The sequence below is a fragment of the Eleutherodactylus coqui genome, chromosome 6 (genome assembly GCF_035609145.1).
Source record: "Eleutherodactylus coqui strain aEleCoq1 chromosome 6, aEleCoq1.hap1, whole genome shotgun sequence".
Taxonomy (NCBI): Eukaryota; Metazoa; Chordata; class Amphibia; order Anura; family Eleutherodactylidae; genus Eleutherodactylus; species Eleutherodactylus coqui.
In genome coordinates this window covers 18044178-18067932 of record NC_089842.1, presented here as the reverse complement: position 1 = coordinate 18067932, position 23755 = coordinate 18044178, and the positions used below count along the sequence as shown (strand labels likewise).

The window sequence follows — 23755 nt, the reverse complement described above, 5'->3', positions numbered from 1 at the left end:
TACTTTCCAGCCTTTCATTGGCAGGGTTCTTGGTATTTTTCCAGCATACACAAGTAAAACCTGAAAGTAGTTGCACGACATGCACTTCCACCACCAGGGGGTGTCTGCCCCAGAAAGAAAGGGAATAGGAGTGCGGGGCAGGGTAGACAGGTCCTGGTGGTGGGAGACTCCATTATTAGGGGGACAGACGGGGCAATCTGCCACAAACGCTGGGATTGTCAAACTGTGTGCTGTCTTCCTGGCGCTTGAGTTCGGCACATCGCTGATCCAGTTCACAGATTGGTGATGACACAGCGGTTGTGGTGCACATTGGCATCAATGACAGAGGTAGGTGGAAGGTCCTTAAAATGATTTTAGGGATGCAAGCTTAGAGCAAGGACCTCCAAAGTAGCACTTTCTAAAATACTACCTGTGCCACACTGGGCAATATGATAGCAAAGCTGTGGCAGCATATAATGATGCAAAAAAAAGGCTTCTTGATTAAAGGAGCATATTTTATTGTTTCACAGTTTTAAAAGAGGCGACGTTTCGACCTACAAACAAGGTCTTTTTTTTTTTAAACTGTGAAACAATAAAATATGCTCCTTTAATCAAGAAGCCTTTTTTTTGCATCATTATATGCTGCCACAGCTTTGCTATAGTATTGGGATCGTGGAAGGGGCTTAGGTCCATAGCCCCGTTGCTGGCTTTGCATGAACATTTTTTTGCTACAGAGAAGGAAACTTTTTTTGAATTTCTCTCTGTCCCTCCCCCCCTTCCCCCCCAAAGTTTTCTTTTCTGGCGGGGTCGAGTGAGTGCCGTGGTTCTTTTTTGCTAATTACACTGGGCAATATGAGCATGTAAGTAAATGCAGCTGTAAGAAACCCAAATTCACTACTACCAGAAAGAATCCGCAGCAGAAGATGGCGATGGTGTAGATTCACAGCGGCATTCATTGTGATGCGGCAAGTCCATTTAGTCCACTACACTGCAGACAAGTCACTGTAAGGCCCCGTAGGATGGCGTGTGCACGGCCGAATTCACATCACTCTGTTCAACCTGGCAGGACGCCAACCTATAGATCCAAATCCATTGCCATACTCTGTCAGACTTTGCTTCTTGCACATCCACGAGGGGTAGAGACCTCAACATCAATGTGCATATCCATTTTCGGCTGGGGCAGAGAGATGCATAATAGCGCAAGCGCTGGATATCGCTGTGACTTGCGCTGACATTGGCAGCAGGGGGCGATGGCCAAGCTGTGATGGGGGCGTGAATAATAGCAGAACGCTGTGACTAGGAGCTCCGGCGGCCGGTCTCGGGGTGGGTCCACTACCCTGCAAGGAGCCAGAATATAAATGTCAGTTTTTGCTATAACATTCCTCTCATTTACAAGCAAGACCAAAGTGTGTTACATGAACCGGGCAGCACCATGGTGGCAGCCTGTGCTCCGCAATTCTGAAGACCATAGTAGAGAACAGGCTGGATCACCGGCTCCAGAGGGAGAACTTCCTAGTGAGCTGGTTACTTGGGGCACCCCTTCTGGCATCGCCCGTCCGCACAAGTCATAATGCTGGCCGAGGCCAAGTGTGAAATGGGGCCACCCGCTGGCAAAAAGGAAAAAAAGCACTTTACAGGCATTGAAGACGCTAATGAACAAGATGCCCAACGCATATTAGAAGCATCGAGACTTGTCTGAAGTGACCGAGTAATAGTGGCCTCCCCAATGGCCCCAGTAGTGACCCTGCAGCCCCACAAGCAGTGCACAAACTGTCCGCAGCTCCAGTTGGGTGACAACTGCACTGTCATCGGAGGCTGTGACCCCTGATCTCTGCCCCGGGGTCTGCGTACAGGTGGGTGTCTACATGCAGGAACTCAGACATCAGGGGTCACAGCCTCCGATGACAGCACAGCGGTTGCCCGACTGGAGGTGTGGACGGAGTGAATGTACGGCTTGTGGGCGTGCAGCTGGCAGTTATCTTATTAATATGGCTGATAAACACCAGCTGCCCGGTGGCTGGCTACCGCCCTCAAGGAAGGAGCACCACCGGCTACTTCCTCTAACTCCGCTGCAGCTGACTCTGCGGTCTGCTTACATGTTGGATTTGATGCAGATTCTGTACTAAAATTGGGGTAAAATCTGACAAATCGGCATTCCATGGTTTTGGCTGTTTTAGAAATAACAGGAAATAAATGTTTAGTTTGAACAGAAAAGCTAAGAATTAGTCCCGTTGAGCGTGCATATAAGGGGTTAACCAAGCTAATTGGTGCGGATTTTGGCTTAAAATCTGTTGCAGATCCACAGCGAATTTCAGCCCGTGTAGCGCCCCCCCCACCAGCCAAATACTACCTGTACCCACAGTGCAGTGTATACTGGGAACTGCAACTGAGTGCTGCTTCCACATCACATGACCGACAGCTTTCAGTAGCAGGGCGCCATGCTGCGGGTAGTATTTGGGAGGTGAGAGGAGCGCAGGCTGAAATCCGCTGTAGATCCACAACTGATTTTGACGTGGCGGATTTCTGCTACGTGTGAACATCCCCGGAGGCTGCCGCCACACGGCGCTCAAACACCGCGTTTTTTGCTCTACGTGAGAGTAAAAAAGCACATTTATGAAAGCAATGTCTTTCAACGGTTTCATTTACATCTGCGATGTGCTCTCTGTAGCGATACCAATAAATTACGGCATGTTCCAACTTTCTGCGTTTTTCTATAGCCGCCCGTGTTTCCATATCGAGCCGTGGTTTGTTTGATTTGGGTGAAAAAAGGCATGACAATGCAATTTACAAGGCGGGCACACATTTGCCCCATCGCCGCGTTTTTTGCTCCTCCTGCAATGCCTTATCAGAGCGATTATTGGTGCTATGGTGTAAGTCCCCCAGAGGGGCACAAATTGTGCTTTAATTCATATTAAAGATTAAATCCGCCAAAAATTGTTGCGTCATTAAGCCCAAAATAGGCCATGTCCTTAAGGGGTTAAAACCATCATAATTTGAATGTGAGCACTAAACCACTCCAGCCTGCAGTACCCCAAACAGCCACCAAAAGGAGAATCTCCTATCCGCTTCATTCTAGCCTGCGGTACGGTAAACAGACACCAGAGGAAGAACCTCATCCCATCCACTTCATTCTAGCCTGCAGTACACTGAACAGACACCAGAGGGAGGACCTCCTCCCATCCACTCCATTCCATTCCAGAAAGCAGTACCCTGAAGAGACACTAGAAGGAGGACCTCTTCCCAACCACTCATTCTAGCCTGCAGTACCCTAAACAGACAGCAGAGGGAGGACCTCCTCCCATCTACTCCCTTATAGCTTGCAGTACCCTGAACAGCCACCAGAGAGAATTTCCTTCCATCCACTCCATTCTAGCGTGCAGTGCCCTGAACAGACACCAGAGGGTGAATTTCCTTCCATCCGCTCCATTCTAGCCGGCAGTATACAGAACAGACACTAGAGGGAGGACTTCCTCCCATCCATTCCATTCCATTGCATTCCAGAAAGCAGTACCCTGAAGAGACACTAGAGGGAGGACCTCCTCCCATCTACTCCCTTATAGCTTGCAGTACCCTGAACAGCCACCAGAGAGAGAATTTCCTCCCATCCACTCCATTCTAGCGTGCAGTGTCCTGAACACAAAGATCTGGTACCGTGTTAGCCAGTAGAGCAAAATGTGATTGTTCTCAGCAAGAGAAACGACGTAATCTTGTAGATATGATACCTTTTAATGGCTAACAAAAATACATGATGTAATAATAGCGAGCTTTCGTACCAACGCAGGGTACTTCTTCCGGCTTAAATGGATTGGATCTGAAGAGGCATGCATATTTATACACACTTATAACATACATACTTATGACAAGGCACAGATATGGATGTGATTGGTTCGCACTTAAAAGGAATTCTGCAAACCAGAAAACAAACTTTTTTTGTCTAGGCACTGATAGCGGAGTGAAAGTTTTATGGTCCCTAAATTACTGTTGGAGGGGGGGGAAAAGGTCAACAGGCTCGAATTGTTATAAGAGATACACAAACATTTTTAGCTAAATACTGATAAGGGAGTGAAAGTTAATGGCCCCTGAATTACTGCTGATGGGGGTCTTATCTGTATAATAAATGTCTCACACTTCCCATTCACACATAAATCCTGGGGAATAATTTAACCCCGTATTCAGCGTGTCAAAGGTTGTTATCAATTTATATTCCCAAATTCTTCTGTGGTTTTGTGACTTGAAACCACCCTTCAATATCAAAACTCTCATATCTCCTATGTCATGTCCGTGGTTAGAGAAGTGTTCGGCCACAGGTAATTCTCTTCTTCTGTGTTCAATCGTGTGGCGATGAGATCTCATCCTGGCTTTCAGTTTCTGTCCTGTTTCTCCAACATAAAGACCCCCAACAGGACATTTACTGCACATGATCAGGTACACAACATTGGACGAGGAACATGTGACTGTCCTCGGGATCTTATAGTCCTGCTGTGTGTTGGGGATCCGTATCCTGTCCGCAGTCAGTATATGTGAGCAGGTCTTACAGCTCCTTACATTACAGGGATAAGTTCCTTTTTGTGTGTCAGAGGGTAATGCACTCCTGATTATAAAGTTCCTCAAGTTAGGAGGTTGCCTGTAACACAGAAGCAGAGAGTCCGGGAATATGGTTTTCAGGCTGTCATCCTTGTGCAGGGTATGGTGGAGTTTCTTTGCGGTTTTCCTTAGTACCTCTAGTTGCGGATTGTAGGTCACTACTAGAGGCACACGATTGTTTCTTTCCTTCTCCTTGTGAATTACCTGTGGCCGAACACTTCTCTAACCATGGACATAACATAGGAGATATGAGAGTTTTGATATTGAAGGGTGGTTTCAAGTCACAAAACCACAGAAGAATTTGGGAATATAAATTGATAACAACCTTTGACACGCTGAATACGGGGTTAAATTATTCCCCAGGATTTATGCGTGAATGGGAAGTGTGAGACTTGATTGCACAGATAAGACCCCCATCAACAGTAATTTAGGGACCATAAAACTTTCACTCCGCTATCAGTGCCTAGACAAAAAAAGTTTGTTTTCTGGTTTGCAGAATTCCTTTTAAGTGCGAACCAATCACATCCATATCTGTGCCTTGTCATAAGTATGTATGTTATAAGTGTGTATAAATATGCATGCCTCTTCAGATCCAATCCATTTAAGCCGGAAGAAGTACCCTGCGTTGGTACGAAAGCTCGCTATTATAACATCATGTATTTTTGTTAGCCATTAAAAGGTATCATATCTACAAGATTACGTTGTGTCCTGAACAGACACCAGAGGGTGAATTTCCTTCCATCCGCTCCATTCTAGCCGGCAGTACCCTGAACAGACACCAGAGGGAGAATCTCCTCCCATCCACTCCATTCCAGAGTGCAGTGTCCTGAAAAGACACTAGAGGGAGGACTTCCTCCCATCCGCTACATTCAAGAGTGCAGTACTCTGAAGAGATACTAGGAGGAGGACCTCTTCCCATCCACTTCATTCTAGCCTGCAAAATGTGATTGTTCTCAGCAAGAGAAACGACGTAATCTTGTAGATATGATACCTTTTAATGGCTAACAAAAATACAAAGGCTAGCCTGCAGTACCCTGAACAGACAGCAGAGGGAGGACCTCATCCCATCCACTCCATTCTAGCCTGCAGTACACTGAACAGACACCAGAGGGAGGACCTCATCCCATCCACTCCATTCTAGCATGCTCAGTACAGAACACATGGGCTTCACAGGAAGGGGACCTCCTATTAGCCACTTAATTCTAGACCCAACTTAGACCCGCCTGCATATATCCTTATTCCACACCACTTGTACCCTAGCCAACCTAAACAACCAATCACCATGAATCAGCCAAGCTAAATAACCAATCACCGTGAAAGAGATAATCCAAACAACCAATCAGGTTGCGAATGGTGTGGAATCTAGTTACGCGCAGCCCCGCCTCTGCTAGATAGTCATGTGACCAGAAAATGTCAGCTGACCTCATGACATCAGACCTCGTGTAACCCACTACACTCTACAGTCTGCCTATTCTTCAGCAGAGACCATAAAACTCATGAAGGTCGGTAATTTGTTAGTAACAGAAGTGTCTAAGTGTTGAGTCCGCCTGTTGTCCGTCAGCGATGTATGTGCAGGAATACTCACATGCTACATGTATGTGTAGGGATACTCAGATGTTACACGTATGTGCAGGAATATTCACATGTTACACGCATGTACAGGAATACTTAGATGTTACACGTCTGTGCAGAGATACTCACACGTTACACGTATGTGCAGAGATACTCACACGTTACACGTAGGTGCAGGGATACTCACATGTTACACGTATGTGCGCATGGATCTGCCCCTATGAGATGTTTGCAGCTCCATGAGCTGAATGTATATCCTGTTAGTCTCCCATGTGTCGCTGACGATTCCTGACGTTTGTTTAACCCCTTAAGTCTGCATCCTCAAAGACGCATGAATATGGACTCCGTTCCCTTGGATGGACTTCTTCACATGAGCCGTGTTTTATGCTGCAGCACGTTCTATCTCGCCCGTTGTGGTCAGTGGGACCTTTAGTAAAGCCGTCACATGGCTCTCATACCGCGTGATGCGCCTGCGAGCGCGATGCGATGTTTGCCACTGAAATCAATGGGAAAAACCTTGCGATCCTCCGACACGCCCGAGGAGCGCAATATCACAGAAACAAAAAAAGGGGTATTAGAATGAAAAACGCCTCACATCCAAGTGAGAAACTCACGTGTAAGCGCGCGCTCGCCCGTGTGAATGTCATTTTAATTTTTTCCTCGCCACTTTTAAAAAATCCTATCGCTTTTTCTATCGTAGACGCTGCGGGTTGGCTTTTGCGGGAGGAGTTGTACTTTTGAATGGCTTTATGTACTGAAAAAGTGGAGCGAAATGGAAAGAAACTCGCAGTTCCGCCATCTTGTTTCTACGGTGTACACACTGCAGCTAAAATGACATCATAACTTCTGTGGGTACAATTACTACCAAATTTTGTTTTTTTTACTGTACTACTTTTCCGTCGGACATTTACGGACGCAGCGATACCGAATGTGCGGTTTGTTTTTTAAATTAGAATTATATAACATTTTTATTACCTTTTTCGTTTTACAGTTTTTGGGGCTCAGAGATGACGGTTCCCTTTAAAGGGGTTTTCCATAAATAAATAGTTACAGGGGCTGCAAGACGTACAAGTCCTTCCTCTGATCATACATCGCTCAAAAAAGGAGCACTTAAAGGAGTTGTACAAAATGCCAAGTTGTCCTCTATAACTTGCTGATCGGTGGGGGTCTCACTTCTCAGACCTCCTCCGATCTCAAGAAAAATACTCCTGTCTCCTGCTCTGCCTGTCACAGTGGGGTCACTTCTGCCCCTGCAGTGATATCAGCATGAAGGTAACACTAGCTACCCATGCATGGTCAGCACTCCATTCATTTCAATGGGGCTGTTGGAAATCCCCGAGCGGTGGCGCTCAGGTAACTCAGCAGTCCTGTTGAAAGTGAATGGAGTGCCAGTGTGCTTGTGTGACCAGCGCTCGTTTCCTCCTGACTGTAGGGGTGCAGTAACCTCACAGGGAGGAGTACAGAGGACACAGGACCCCCATTCTCACTACTGAGACCCCCAACGATCAGAGCGTTATCTACTGTCCTGTGGATGGGGGATAACTAATAATTCCCTTTTAAGAGAACCTGTCAAGTTTCTACAATGCAATCCCTGATCACCTCTATCGGTGCTGCTAATGAGAATTCCTTATCGCTAATTAGTTTCCCTTTACAATCTGCTTTTAAAGGTTTCCCACACCGTATTCTCATAAACTGAAGAGACTCAGATTTTTTAGAGAAGAGTCACATTTCGCCCTCAGCGCCGGGCACACCGCTGTTCTTGATTGGCATGTATACTGATTTCTATTCTTCGCTTTAACCCTGCGCAGACGCCGTAGCAAACCCTCCCCGCACCTCAGCTCTCCCCTACTAGCTGTAACTTCAGCGGCGTACTGCGCAGGCACCTTGAGGACTGTTACTCCTATGCTGTCCAAGGTCAGATGACTGTGGGAGTAACGGTCCTCAAGGCCCCTGCGCAGTACGCCGCTGAAGTTACAGCAAGTAAGGGAGAGCTGAGGGGGCGGTTTGCTGTGGCGTCTGCGTGGGATTACATGAAAGAAGAAAAAATCCGAATACATGCCAATCAAGAAGGGGAAGTGAGTGACGAGTGTCAGAGAGTGGTTTAGGGTTGTACGATAGTGAGGAGACCAGAGGTGAAGTAGACTTGTTTGGCGCGGTGGAGGACGAGGTTGTAGGTTCTGAGCATGAATCTTAGGTGGAGAAAGGCTGCAGACTTTTGCAGATTCTAAAGGTATCGGGTAAATTGTGCCATATTTTTGGCCTAAACTAAGCCAAATAATAGAAGGTCTAAGCTTAGGTCTAATACCTCTAGACTCGGTATTTAACAATAATTAGTTATGAACAGATTTATTCCGGATGCCTGTTTTTCCCCTCTGGTCTGTTGTCAATTATAGATGTTTCTTACTTCATTTTACAGATTTTCCAATAATGCCAGATTTTGTTTCGAGCGGTAGTACATCCGGAGAAGAGCTCCCTCTGAATCATAATGCTGGAACTCCCAAACCTAAACGATGGGGTCTGGTTGTAACAGGTGTTGTGGGAGGCACAATATTGGCCTTGTATGCGGTGGCTACTCCATTTGTGGCACCAGCTTTGAGAAAAATTTGTCTTCCTTATGTGCCTGCATCCGAAATTCAGGTGGAAAATGTAATGAAAATGCTGCAGTGCAGAAGAGGAACCGTCGTTGACATTGGGAGCGGTGATGGGCGGATTGTAAGTTCCAAGCAACATTTTTGAAAAATTATAGACATCTTTGTTTAAAGGACCATTTATTATGTAACTTGTCCCCCAGTATATACACTCTTTGTACAGGAAAAAAAATCTGTCCCTAGAAAAAGTCGTAATTGTGCTGCAGATGTCGTCCTGCAGTTCCATCTCAGGCAGATATGTAAGTGATGAGAGTTGTGGTGATTGGATGGACGGTCTTGTCACCGGAGGCCCTAAAGGCCCATTTAGACACAATGATCATAGCTAAACATTCGCTCAAAAGCCATCTTTTGAGCGATAATCGTTGTGTGTAGCTGCACTGACATCGTGCAGTTTTTGTTAAGCCGTCGCTGATCGTTGTCTTTCAGCATGCTGAAACACAACGTTGAGCCTTATCAGGAATTCACTATTGTTTCAGCTGTATCCCGCTCCCTGAACGCAGGTGGGGTATGAAGAACAAAGCGGTCCAGCTGTGTTCTTCATACTGCACACGGAGCGCACAGCTGTATACCAGGTGAGCGCTCCATGAACAGCCGGGGTATGAAGAACACAGCGGTCCAGCTGTGTTCTGCATACCCCGCTCGGAGCACTCGGCTGTATAACAGCCGGGCGCTCCGGGCAGAGAACAGCTGGATGCAGAAGACAAGCGGCCCGTTTGAAAGAACAGAAATCACAAAGGTAGGAGGAGTCTATAAGTAGTTTAAGAAGCCCTTCACAGATATAGACTAAAACAAAAAACTTTATTGAAGAAATAGTTAAAAATCTGGGCCAACCACTGAACAAACACAAAAACGACAAGACATTGATACTAGAGCCGTATTAATTTAACAGGCTCACATAGTAGCATAGACTAGTCTCACACCTTATTCTATTTCTACCTGGATTACAGGTACTCCCGAGTTGGAGTATAGGGACTATAAGGAAGTGTGTTCACGAAAGCATATAGCCTTGAAGTAGTGTGTTGCCCCACGTATAAAGGATGTACAAAAGTATATGCGTGGAGTCTCAAGGAGAGGCCCAGGGAGGACTACTACTGTATTGGTGGAGCTTATTTAGATATAACTGTCCTGGTTGGTCCGCCTCTCAGGTATTATTGGGTACTTAGAAATAAGGGAAATCGAGGTAAGGTACTAGTCTATTTGGTAACAGAATAGATATAAAATGTAATCCTGGTATAGGTACCCGTTGTAACTGAGACATTTTGCTTGAACAGGTAATTAAAAGCAAATTCCGTTCGTTATTCTTGGACAGCTCATAGCTCATTAGCTTGGAAGAAATAATTCAAAGTGGATTACGTTTGTCATTTGACAACTGCTCGACGCGTTTCCCTTTTCCCTGTGTGGTAGACAGTTCATCAAGAGCTAAATGCCAGGATCAGCAGAGAACTATCATATATTGCCCTCAAAACATACATAGGTAGTTCTTGTCGTCAGTTGACTAATATAGATACAGCAACGGCACTGACAATAACGTATACGTGATCAAAAATGGTCACTTATAGTGTCGTTGAGTTAGTTACCTATAAATGTACTCCGAGGAAAAATCTGTCATAAGACATTATGCTTTAAGGCTGTACAGCTCCGATGTTGGAAGACGTCCGTGGGGGTTCTCTTACTGTATATTGCCAGCTTCTCTGCTGTCGGAGCCTATCCAACGTGTCCCCTCATGCAGTACTGGCTTTAGCCAGCAGATCGCACTGTTGTATAACGGCAGAAAAAGAGTAAGCCCCCTAGGAAAACCAGGATACAAATTGGAGTGGAAAGGGTTAAGTTATATGCTGATACGGTCATACCTCTACCCCACAACTTATTTAAATGTATTCCTTGTAAAAAGCTACGGCCACGTTCACGCGGGGGGATCTACATATGGAAAATCCGCAGCATTTACAGTAGCAGCAAAAGTAGATGGGATTTTTAAAATCTTGTACACATGCTGCTGAAAACCTCCGTAGGAACCTGTGCGGAAAGTGAGACGCGGTGCAGAACGTAAATCTGTGGCATGTCAATTATAGCAGCGGATACATGCGGATTTTGGAAATAGACTTCAATGGAAAGAACCAAATCTGCAGTAAATCCGAACCAAATCTGTAACAGTAACTGCGAATTTGCTGCGGCAGATTTTTTGCATAGAAAATAAGCAGATAATCTGCACAAAAATCCCCAATAGCGGCCACGGATGGGAAACAGATTTTCCGCGTGGAGATGCTGCTGATTTTTTTAGCAAAAAACTGCATTAAAGCCGTTGCTGATCCGCAGTGCGTGACCGCGGCCGAAGTGTTAATAATCGGCTAAACATTTCGTTACCCTCTAATATAAAGTAAAATCTGAACCTTGTTTTTAAGGTAATAGCTGCTGCAAAGAAAGGCTTCCAGGCGGTCGGCTACGAGCTCAATCCTTGGCTGGTCTTGTATTCCAGATACAGAGCGTGGAGAGAGGATGTACATCAGAGCGCCAGATTTCATATCTCGGATTTATGGAAGGTATTGGAACGGGGGCTTTTTTCCTCTTAAATATTGTTTGAAAATGTTAATGTCTTTTATATATGGAGTGCTGCTAGTCCAAGGACCTCCCCTTTCCAGAGGTCCAAGGGCCGCCCCTTTGCAGAGGTCCAAGGGCCGCCCCTTTGCAGAGGTCCAAGGGCCGCCCCTTTGCAGAGGTCCAAGGGCCGCCCCTTTGCAGAGGTCCAAGGGCCGCCCCTTTGCAGAGGTCCAGGGGCTGCCCCCTTCCAGAATGGTGGTGCACTTTAGTATCTAAAGCACATGTCAAACACAAGGCCCGTGGACTCAATCCGGCTCATGGCCTCATCTTTAGTGGCCCAATAGTCGTGCATCAAACCTAACAGGAATTCTACTCGCCCCACCCCTAGCTCCGGAGTGGCGGCAGCAGTGCAGGATCTGTGACCGCTGACCTCTCCCTCCCTGCGTCTGTGTATGGTGTCCTGCAGGTGAGAGGTCACTGGTTATCGACTCTGCATCGGCATCCGCCACCTTTGCTATTTAACCCCTTTGCGCAAAATGACGTACCGGTACGTCATCGGGATAGCGCGAGGTCAGTCATGATCTCGCGCTATCCCGCAGCGGGAGCCGGCTGTCAGTCACAGGCGACGTCCCGCTGTTAACCCCTTCCCTGCCGCGATTTATCCTACAAAATAATTATTTTACTTATAAAGATCGTTTTTATATTCAAAACAAAGGTACTGCCATGGGCACCAAATTTGCGCCGGCATATGCCAACCTATTTATGGGAGCTTTGGAGGAAGAGATAAAAGATACAAATATTATATTTTACCGTCGTTTTATTGATGATGTATTTTTTATATGGGGAGGAGAAAAATATGAACTAGAGAATTTTATAAAAAATTTAAATTCGAGGGAATGGGGACTCGAATTCACAGGTAATTTTAGTCAAAAAAGTATAGTTTTTCTGGACGTTGAAATTTTTATTGATGATAGAAAAGTAATCAACACAAAAAATTATTTTAAACCGACAGACACAAATAGCTATTTAAAGTTCACTAGTTGTCACGCAAAAGCATGGAAAAGTAATATCCCATATGGCCAGTTTGTTCGCATGCATCGGAATTGCTCCAATGTTGAGGACTTTATGACGCAATCAGTAATATTAAAACAACGGTTCCATGAAAAACAATACCCAACACAACTTGTTGAATCAGCCTACAAGAAAGCATTGATAAGAACAACTGAACAAAGAAGAGAGAAGCAGAAACAAAGAAATAAAAGAGCGGAAGAAGAGAATCATAGCCTTCAATCAAGATTTATAACAAAGTACAACACGCAACATGGAGGAATTCGAAATATTCTGCAAAAACATTGGAACATTTTAAAAGACGATCCTTTTTTACAAAAAAATCTATCTGAAAGGCCAATAATAACGTTCAGACGAAATAAAACAATTAAAGACATACTAGCTCCCTCTTGTCCTTTCAAAAAACAAAAAAATAAACATAATAAAGTTATAAAGGATACGAACCAATTGCTAAAACCGATTCAAGGCGTATTCAAATGTGGAATCTCTAGATGCAAATGTTGCACACATATCACGCATGGAAAAAAAGAAATACCATTATCAATAACAACTCCAAAAAAAACACACAAGATTCAATCACTCTTAACATGCAGTTCTAAATTTGTGATATACCTCCTACAATGCCCATGTGGGCTAAGATATGTAGGACGCACTATTAATCCTTTACGAACACGCATTAATAAGCACCGCAACAATATAGTGAATGGCTTCGAAAAACACAGCATTTCAAAACATTTTAAAAAAGAACACAATAAAGACCCAAGAGGTCTAAAAGTTATACCTCTTGAGAAAATTAAACCAGAAATATTTTCCTTACTGAAAAAACGAGAAATGTACTGGATTTTTCGACTACAAACATTAAATCCAGTAGGATTAAATGAAGCTCTGGAAAAAAAATTTTAAATAAGAGAAGGAAAAAAAAAAAAAAAAAAAAAAAAAACCTTTTTAAATTTCTGGATTTTTAGTCAATTTTGAATGCTAGTGTTCACGAGAACATTTTTTTTCAGTACATACAAACCGTGATTATATGAGTTGCTAATATGTAAAACAAGAACAGATATGAAGAATATTGAATGAATTTTAACTGAACAAATTACTGCCTGTTTGGATAGATTTTTAATGCCAATAATGATACTACATAATGCATGTATTTATGTTTTTATTGGATAAAACCTTATTAGGTGACCTTATTTAGGTATTGGGAATGAACTAAGTATATGTATATTATGATCTTCCACTAAGGGAACAGTGAGATTCCAGCGTTGGGGTAATATACCCCCTATTCTTTATACTACTAGGATACATCAATAACACTAGTACGTCAGGAGGCCGGTCATGTGACCGGCGCAATGACGTTGACGTACCATACGCTGCCCTGATCCAAGTACCCACCGCCGGGACAATGCATTTCTCTCTCGGCTCCTGTTGCTAGGAGACATCAGCAACACTAACGCGTCAAAGCGCTAGTCATGTGGACAACGGGATGACGTAGGCCAACCAGACACCGCCCCCACCAAGGCCGCAATTGTCAGTTGCGCTCCCTGCATCTATACACGTCACTACGCCGGTCATGTGACTGACGTAGTGACGCCGATACATCGAATATACACCCTTAAGATGGCCACCGCCTTGGGAAGACGCTTTCAGCGGTGGATATAAAGACGCTGGTCATGTGACCGGCGTAATGACGTAGGTCATCCTAGTACGCCCCCATACTTTATCAGAAGGTTGAAGACATTGACCATGTGACCGGCGCCGTGACGTCGGCACATTATGACACGCCCCCAATATGGCTGCCCCCACCAGCGGTATGATTTGTAAGTAATCTATCTCCTATATATATGTGAGTATTTTATGTTACATTATGGCTTGAGAAAGGTGCCTGTGTGCACTGAAACGCGTTGCCTGTTATTTTAGCGAAGTTTTGAAATTAAAGTTGCTATTGCATTACTTTTAAAAACGTGTGGGAAACATCTATTTGGAGACTGCAGGAGTCATCACTTCAAGGAGGGGGCTCATGGTCATCATACCCCCCTCCTCCCCAGTAAGTGTAACTCCTATACCTTCTTTGACGGATCACTATTTGTGGTTTCACACTATTTATTGAGCGCAGAAATTTTTGTTTTGCTGATAGCTCTTTTGTATTTCATTTCTTTGGGACCACTCTCTTATGAGAGACCCCAGTTATTTCTGCAGCTCTCCCCCGGGTATTGGAGGATCAAAATAGTGCTGAGTTCCACTGCATGTCAACCTTGAGGCGCTATCTGGTTTACCTTCTCCTAAGTAGATCGCGGCAGGGAAAGAGTTCACAGAGGGAGCGCACTCCCTCTGTGTCTCCGGCCGGCTCTCGCGATGTCATCGTGAGAGCCCGGCCTGTCACCATGGCAACAGGACGCCAGACACTGGCGTCCTATATTGCCTATGATCGCTGTATAAGCGATAAGGCATGGCAGAGCAGTAGCTCTGCCATGCCTTATGACAGCGATCATAAGTATAGTGATGTAAGTCCCTCAGAGGGACTCAAATAGTGTAAAAAAAAAAGAAAAGAAAAATCTAAAAAAAAAGTTAAAAAACCCTTTTTTATGCTTTTTCTAATATTAGCATAAAAAAAAGTTAAAAAAAAATTAAAACCCCACATATTGGGTATTGACGCGTCCGTAACGACGTGTTCAAAAAGTTGAACACACTTTTTATTTTGTACGGCAAAAAGCGTTAAAAAAAAAAGCTAAAAACAGAGGCAAAATGCTAATTTTTAGCATTTTGCCTCCCAAAAAATGCAATAAAAGTGACCAAAAAAGCCGTACATTCCCCAAAATGGTACCAACAAAAACTACAGCTCGTCTCACAAAAAATAAGCCCTTACAGAGCTCCGTACATAGAAAAATAAAAAAGTTACAGGACTTTGAATGCAGCTATAGAGAAAAAAAAAAGATTTCCAAAAAAAAGGGTTTTTATTGCAAAAAAGTGTAAAAACCTAAAAAAAATATAACAATTTTGGTATCGTTGTTACCGTACCGACCCGCAGAAAAAATTTAGTGTCTCATTTATGCTGCATAATTAACGCTGTAAAAAAAAAAAATCTAGGGCAGAATTGTTGCGTTTTCTCTTCCTGTTATCATAAAAAAAATAATAAAAGTTTTACGATATTGTCTATGTACCCGAAAGTGGCATCAATAAAAACTACAGCTCGCCACACAAAAAACAAGCCCTTATACGGCCGCGTCGACGAAAAAATAAAAAAGTTATGGCTTTTGAAAAATGGAGATGGAAAAATACCAAAAATCGCTTAGTCCTCAACGCCAAAATAGGCCGTGTCATTAAGGGGTTAATAAACTTTGCTTTTTCTGCACTCGCATTCTGCAGTTTTTGGGCTTCTACCCACCAGCGTTTTTTTAACGCCGCGATATCACTGCGTTTTTTTTTCCAATGGGACTTTCTAATGTTAAAATCGCATCGCACAAAAATCGTAAGGTCGTGCTTCTGCGTTTTTTGTGCGATGCGATTTTAACATTAGAAAGTCCCATTGAAAAAAACGCAGCGATATCACAGCGTTCCAAAACGCTGGTGGGTAGAAGCCCTGAGGCTCATACTCCTGTATTAGGATACTATCTTACCTTACATACTGCTGTAGCACTTTATTATTATGATGATGACGATGATATTAGGTGTTATGTGCCGCACTGCAGCCACTGTTGTATACTGCGGTGTATTAGGATGTGTTTGTCTTTCGTCTGGTTTTTAATGTCTCTCTACTATTCAGATCTTTTTTAATAAAGGTTGATACGTTTTTCCCCAGGCCGGGCTCACATGAGCGGGTCGGATTACACATGCGGATGTCCGCAGCGGAAGACCTGCGAATGATCGCAGATGTGCGTGTATGGACAGAAAGATCGCAAACAGGGAATGACATCAGAATGTAGCCCGGCGTCGCTCAGTCGTCTCTCTGTGGATCAAACGCATCCATAGACATCAGTAGGGCCCATACGGCAGATTTTGCGGTAGAATAGAACATGCTGCAGTTTGTCTTCCGCTCTCAGAATCTGTGATTCCTACCTTCAAATCTGAGCGAAACTTCAAAGGTCCGTGCCTTTTAATGCCTGCGTAGTACCACGTATCGTCCGTGCAGACAGCGATTGAGGAATCCGCGATTCAAATCTGCTCCTGTGAGCCCCCCTCATAGTGATTGATGTTTTGCTGCTCACGGCTCATTATTTACGGTTGACTTATAGGTGTCCATAGTGGTCTAATCGATTTACTAATTTTTTGACAATCTGTTTTGTAGGTCAGTTTTTCGCAGTATACGAATATCGTCATCTTTGGCGTACCGCAGATGGTAAGCTTGTGTTCACGCAGTACGCCGCTCTGACATTTTTTTTTTGTTGTATCTACCTATTATTTGTAATCCTCTCAGTTTTAATCCGCAGGTAAACATATTGGGGGGTATTTTTGCGCCCAAATTGTAGTTTCAAGTTAATGCGCCCCAATTTTATTATTTTTTTTACACGTGAGCCTTACCTGGACGTGAGGTAACTCGGGTCACCTTGCAGTTTGGGACACTGGGCTCCAACTGTCCGGGGACTGAGAAGTCCAGCTGGAAGGAATGAATCTTTTGTTCTTCAGGCCATTGCTTCTGCGAAACGTTGGTCCCTGTTGGTTCTGTTTTGTATTTGCAGGGTACTTGTTCCTCCGTTGCCCCTCCATAAGTCCAGGTTGCTTGCAGCCTATGTAACCTCTCTTGACTCCCGCTTTTCTCTGCTTACTACTTCTTTAACTAATCCTCCTAACTAAGGAAGGGAGGGACCATAGTATCACCCTGCTGAACACACCTAGTAGAGCTCTGTCTTTGTTGACCACAAGCCCTTAGGCCCAATGGCCACTTGCCAGCAGGGATTTCTCTGCTGAATCCCGCAGTGGTATCCGTGCGTGCCTGCGGATTTTTAGAGAAAGACGGTTTCTTACCTCTCCGGATCCATCGTGGGTCTCCTCTGGGTCAGCCGGATCCTCTTTCTTTAGCACGGCAGATGTGTCCAGGAGCATCAGCCAACGCGCCCGGTGCATGCACAGTGCTTTCTTTTTTGTTTTTGAATCCCCTGCTTTCCCGCAGATCCACAGCACCTCCACAGTGACCGCTGTGGGGATGGCTTCCATTGACTTTAGTGGAAGCCGTCCCTGCGCGATCCGCAGGAAAATGGAGCATGCTGCGGTTACTTCCCGCGAATGCGACCCGCACGTCGGGAAAAAACATCACATCCGCATGCTTTAAATTGCCGTGCGTATGCTAATGTGTTTACACGCCTCAACAGTCACATGGTTTTTCGTGAGTGATTTCTTGCTCCGTGCCGTCAGCAGCCGCATGTAGACCGGACGGCTGTTTTCAGCAAGCATGCAGGTGACAATAACCCTGCGTAAAGTGCCCTCAAGTAGGGCAATAAAAAATGCCTGGGGGTAAGGAGTCTAGATCCTTCTTATGCGAAGAAAAATTGGGCAGGGGGCCCACGGACCCACTAGGGTTAATTTGTAGCCAATCCCACCACAGTCTTTGCCATAAGCTGAAACCCACAGTTGGGTCCCCTTAAAAAGGAACTTTTATTAATATGTAGTAAAGTATACTGTGGTAGCAATTAATTAAGATGATCAGAGTCTCAATTTAGTGTGAATGAGCGTAATATATGAGACAAAGGCAGTCTAAAGGAATCCACATCCTGCCTGGCTAATTATGCACAAGTATCCAGGTCACGACTAACACTTGCTGCAGATGGCGCGTGCTACCATGCAGCAATACACTGCTATATACTGACGATTCAGCAAGTCATTAGATCCCTGCATGAACTGCCAGCATGTATGATAATATACTGCCAGAGTAACGGAGTCTGATATACGTATAGCAGGATGGACTACATGCGGCTCAGTGGTATAAGACCAGCTCCCCCAGCTCCCACCAGAACTCTGGCGTCATCAGGGGTCGAGGCGCTGTAGCTCTTATATCACTGCAAAACATTAATGCACAATGATGGGGGAAAACTTGATATTTTTTCTTTTAATTTGCTCAAGGCCACAACATAACAAAATGTAAAAATAATGAAAGGGTCTGAAGATTTTGCAGATGCTTTGCATATTCTTGTGGTAACTGCAATGGGTTGTATGTCAAATCTATCCAACTTTACAGGAGAGACAAAAAAACATTCCCATTTTCCCCACATCATCTCAATTCATCCTATAGAAAGAGAGGAAATTTGATGGTTTCTTATTGGTCTCATTGCAGTTGGTGTAGTTCACTAGATTGGCCACCAGGGTGCAATAAACCAAAATTTGATTTTTTGTTTTACATACCGCCTAGTGCAGTTACCCCAAGGATGTGTTACTGCGCAGGACATACAGGAAAAGCTGTTGAAACTGTTGCTCCAATATACAGATATTTGTTGGTGCCACAAAGGGGTCGATCTCCATGTGGTTTCGATTTAGATTAATAGAACTCGCGAACAGATTTGCCTCAGCTGGTGGCAACAGCCAACACAATTGGTATATGTGTGGGGGACCAGAAGAATGGCGCTCTGTACTAAGAAAATGGAAAACCACAGTCGTCTTTGGTATATTGGGAACAATATTCCAATGATTTCCATTGCTGATACAAAGACGGAGGATCGGGGGCTTTACCTGTATTAAGTTATTCTTAGTTGAAGAAAGTTGTAAGTCTGATGTGTTACTTTGTGCCTTCAGATGCCACAGCTGGAGAAAAAGCTTCTCAAGGAGTTACCTCTCACCGCAAGAGTTATTGCTTGCCGATTTCCGTTCCCGCATTGGATCCCAGACCGTATTTCCGGACAAGGAATAGACACTGTGTGGGTTTATGACATAAAGACATTAAAACTAAATGAAACCAGTATTACAGGAATGGCGGGCGAATTGAAGACGGTTGAAGAACGAGACAGCTAAACCCACCATCATTGTCTATGGATACGGATGGAAACATCTGGCGCAGCGTTTGTCTGTATCGGTCAGCCTTGCAGACGATGCATGGAGCAGCACGGCACATGGTCCACGACTGCTCCATGCAAACTACTCAGGGAAACTCGAGGACCTCCCTTCTAGTGATCATTGGTGGCTCAGCGGTGAGGCCCCCCTGGTGATCACACATTTATCACCTGTTCTATGAAGACTCCTATAAAATGTTTCAGGATTACAAACCACAGTTTTAATTTGGATGGGACGCACAACTGTTTGGGGGACCTTTAGATAATACAATGCATTCGGAAAGTCTTTCCAATTGTGCTTACGTAGAAGGGCCAGGACTAGAGATGAGCGAACATACTCTTTTCGGGCGTTTTTGCACTCGAGCACCGCTTTTTCCGAGTAACTGACTACTCGGATGAAAAGATTCGGGGGGTGCCGGGGGGTGAGCAGGGGGGGGGTTGCAGAGGGGAGAGAGAGAGCTCCCCCCTGTTCCCCACTGCTACCCCCCGCTCCACCACGCTGCCCCCCAAATCTTTTCGTCCGAGTAGTCAGTTACTCGGAAAAAGCGGTGCTCGAGTGCAAAAACACCCGAAACGAGTACGTTCGCTCATCTCTAGTCAGGATCTTATCTGAGCACCTCCAAAGTAGCGCCATTTTATTTTGATTATGGACAAACTTTTGAGCGTGTCAGGGAAATTTAAGTAAAGCTTAAACTTTTGAGGTGAATAGAGCATCTTTTGGTAATTTACGGCTTGTTTTTTGGGGTTATTGTCAAATATACTAAATTATTTTCAATATTATAATTTCAGCTAATATTTATTATGTAGGGAACCTGTCAGCTTCTTCAAGATGCCCCCTCTAGGCAGCATGGAGTATTGGCAGACACACGGTTTTGGGCTTCATTCACACGGGGGCAACAATTTTCGGCCGGCTGTGTCATGGCCACAGCACAGCCGAAAATCACGTGAACAAGAGGTAGCCATGACCAAGTCATGGCTGCAACTTCCATTTTAAGGCCCCTTCAGATGGCCGAGGCAGCGGTGAATATACGCCGCAGCCCTGGGATACCGTTGGCCATGAGTTTAGCTCTGCTAAACTCCTACCCCCTCTCTGTCCCTTGCTGGCTTGCAACAAGGGGAGGGAGCTTAGCAGCTGCCAGGGAGGGGGCAGGACTTTAGCACACTAGCTCCCGCCCCATCCCATTGCAGACAGCTGGCAAGGGGTGGAGAGAATTTAGCAGCTATGCTACTAAACTCCCTCCCACCTCCCTTCTCCGGCAGCTGTCATAGGAGTCTATTGGAATGGCTGCCGTATTCTGGTCGAAGATAGTAAAAATGTCCAGCCGGAATGCGCACCGTATGCTCTATCTTTGCCGGACAGACGTTTTTACACATCGATAATACACCAATCTGAACTGATGCATTGGAAACCAATGTATCAGACGGGTAGCGTATATCGGCTGGCTGTGAAAACATGGCCAATATATGCTCGTGTGAAAGAGCCCTTAAACGGTGTGTCAGTTATATACAACCCCGGTTCCAAATACGTTGGGCCGCCATGTAAAATGTAAAGGAAAAAAAGAATGCAATATTTTGGAAATCTCATATAGCCTGATACAAGATGTGATACGGGTGGGCGTGGAGGCTCTATTACCCTGTTGTACCACCTCTAGCTTGGATACAAATGTGATACAGGGGCATGGAGGCTCTAGTACCCTGTTGTATCCAAGCTAGTGGCGGTACAAGATATGATATGGGCAGGCATGGAGGCTCTAGTACCCTGTTGTACTGCCTCTAGCTTGGATACAAAATGTAATATGGGTGGGAATGGAGGCATGCAGGTTCCGTAAGGTATCCTTCGGCATAGCACTCTACGTTTGTTGTAACAGCCTCTATACAGTGCAAAAATCGCAGGCTTTTGAAGTTGGTCCCATGCATGTTCTATTAGCGACAAATCTGGCAACCGGGCAGCCACGGAAGTGTGACAATGTTTTGGGGGGCTTCCTGTGACCCCCTTGTGCATGCGGCCGAGCATTATCCTGCTGCCATGAGAGGAACACGTGGCTGCAGGATGTTCTGAACATATCGCTGAGCTGTCATTGTCCCTTGTACCACCACTAGGGGGGACCGACTGTCGTATGTGATGGCCCCCCTCACGACAATTACACCAGCAGTGGGGGCAGTGTACCGCTCCACAGCAAAGTTGGATGGAGTTCGTCAGGCCACATTATAAAAATACAGAAAAATTAAGAACATTTAAATAGATAACATGAGCATGAAAAAGCAGAGCGTCTGATGCAATGGGGATCTCCACCAATCGCCACATGCCGGTGATCATATAGTAAAAATATAAATAATTTAACATTATCTTCACTGATCAGACAGTAGCGCCGCTACTCAGTTTTCCCCTACATTTATTGTTTTGCTATACTGGACCCGCTCCCGGTGCCCCGGCTGCAGCTGTCCCATTGCATTCTCCATCTAGTGCTATTCCACTTGCGCTCTCAGGTGAGCACATTTACTTTAAATGTTTAATCCTCTATTTTGGTGAGGTCTGCCCTCTGGAAGCACTTTTTTTCTTATTTGCATTCAGTTTCCACAACAAAGGCAGGATGGAGGCGCTCACCCCGGGGTCTCCAGACAAAAACACGGATGCCATCAGCGCTCAAACTAAACCTGCATTCAATCGCTGAAGACAACCCAGTTCCACTCCATAGTGGCCGCACATGTAATGGGCACCATGAGACTGAATGTCCTTTAGCCAAGCGCCTGGAAATGGTTCCGACAGACACAGCGGCCTGTAACGATGGCGCCCCCTGTCTACAGATGACAGAAAACGAAATAGTTAGAGTTGCTCCAACTTGGTAAACGATCACCTCTACTGGTAGTCTGTCGCGGGTGCCCTGAGCCCAGTCACCTTGTGTGCCCCCGTCCACTGGTCCCAAAACCTCCTAACAGTCTGAACAGACGCTCCTCTCTACTGGTGGTCTGTCGGGGGCGTCCTGAGCCCGGTCACCTTGTGTGCCCTCACACATCCACTGGTCCCAAAACCTCCTAACAGTCTGAACAGACGCTCCTCTCTACTGGTGGTCTGTCGGGGGCGTCCTGAGCCCGGTCACCTTGTGTGCCCACATCACCTCCTAACAGTCTGGTCAGATGCTGCTCTCTACTGGTGGTCTGTCGGGGGTCCTGAGCCCGGTTGCCTTGTGTGCCCTCACACACCCACTGGTCCCAACACCCCCTAACAGTCTAGTCAGATGTTTTTCTCTACTGGTGGTCTGAAGGGGGTCCTAAGCCCGGTCACCTTGTGTGCCCTCACACATCCACTGGTCCCAACACTTCCTAACAGTCTGGACAGACCGGCCCAATGGGGGACGATTCATGGATACGACCATCCAGCTTCTCCCATCCCAATAATGCGCCCCTCTCAGACTCTGGTAATGGGGTATAATCTCTTCTCTGCGTCGTAGAGGCATTGAGTGGTCAACAAGCTCTACAAGCGGAAGAAGAGGTCACTACCCCCAAGGAGAGTTTTACAGGCAAAGGGTGGAACCAGTTTTAGGGTCTCAGGTGACAAGACTGTTCATCTAAATCACCACAACTCTCATCATTTGTATTACTGAGATGGAACTGCATGCTCAGTTTTGCAGTAAAATGACAACAGACACCCACACACTACAATAGCAGGAGGTCCAGAGACTGTGGAGATCCTTATCAGTGTCTGCAGATGTGTCAGCCTGCAGCCTCTGAGTGCAAGGGAGCAACCTGTGAAGATAACTCCTCCCCTTTTGCTAGAGATACGTCCTTGTCGTTAAATACAGAGCTTCGGTAGTAAAATAGATTGCAAAGACGCTAGGAGACCCATGGTGGCAGCCATGTCAGACATGATTTACAGCGGTAAAGCAACAACATTTTTAATGCAATTATATTCCAGAAGTGATGAGACTGACAAGTTAGTGCCCTTTAACTTGCCTGGGCAAATGTAAACTCTAGAAGGTGTGAATATCATTTCCTCTATGTATCTGCTCAAATTTGTTACACATTAGCTATTAGAATAACCAAAAATCATTAAAAGGGGTTTTCCAGGTAAAATACCATTGATGATTTATCCACAGGATAGGTCATCAATAGTTGATTGGCTGGGGTCCGTCGCTCGGGACCCTGACCGATCAGCCGATTGTGCACCCGCTGACAGCTCTGCAACTTCACAGGGGTCGAAATGGAAGTCTCTGTTCCAAATCCTGTGTAGTGGATGGAACGGCTCCCACTGGATTTCAATGAGAGTTGTGCCTGCAGTTACAAGCGCCGGCCACTACACAGGAGTCGGAGGAGGGACTTCCGGAAAACTCCCTAAACATATGCAATTTATCCAAAGGTTGTGGTGCCTGTAATATCCAAGATCAAATAAACTAATTAGAC

The 23755-nt window shown here is 45.3% G+C and overlaps 1 protein-coding gene across 2 annotated transcripts; it reads left to right on the top strand.

Moving 5' to 3' along the window:
- The first annotated feature begins 5977 nt into the window (after positions 1 to 5977).
- Positions 5978 to 19570, top strand: LOC136631900 (ATP synthase subunit C lysine N-methyltransferase-like). Of its 2 annotated transcripts, XM_066606377.1 has the most exons (5): positions 5978 to 6065; positions 8552 to 8847; positions 11183 to 11320; positions 16669 to 16719; positions 19104 to 19570. In XM_066606377.1, the coding sequence occupies exons 2-5, from the start codon at positions 8563 to 8565 to the stop codon at positions 19317 to 19319; spliced, it is 690 nt and encodes a 229-aa protein (XP_066462474.1). In that variant the 5' UTR covers positions 5978 to 6065; positions 8552 to 8562; the 3' UTR covers positions 19320 to 19570. The 2 variants fall into 2 exon arrangements, with proteins under 2 accessions (XP_066462474.1, XP_066462476.1); XM_066606379.1 differs by lacking the exon at positions 16669 to 16719.
- The last annotated feature ends 4185 nt before the right edge of the window (positions 19571 to 23755 follow it).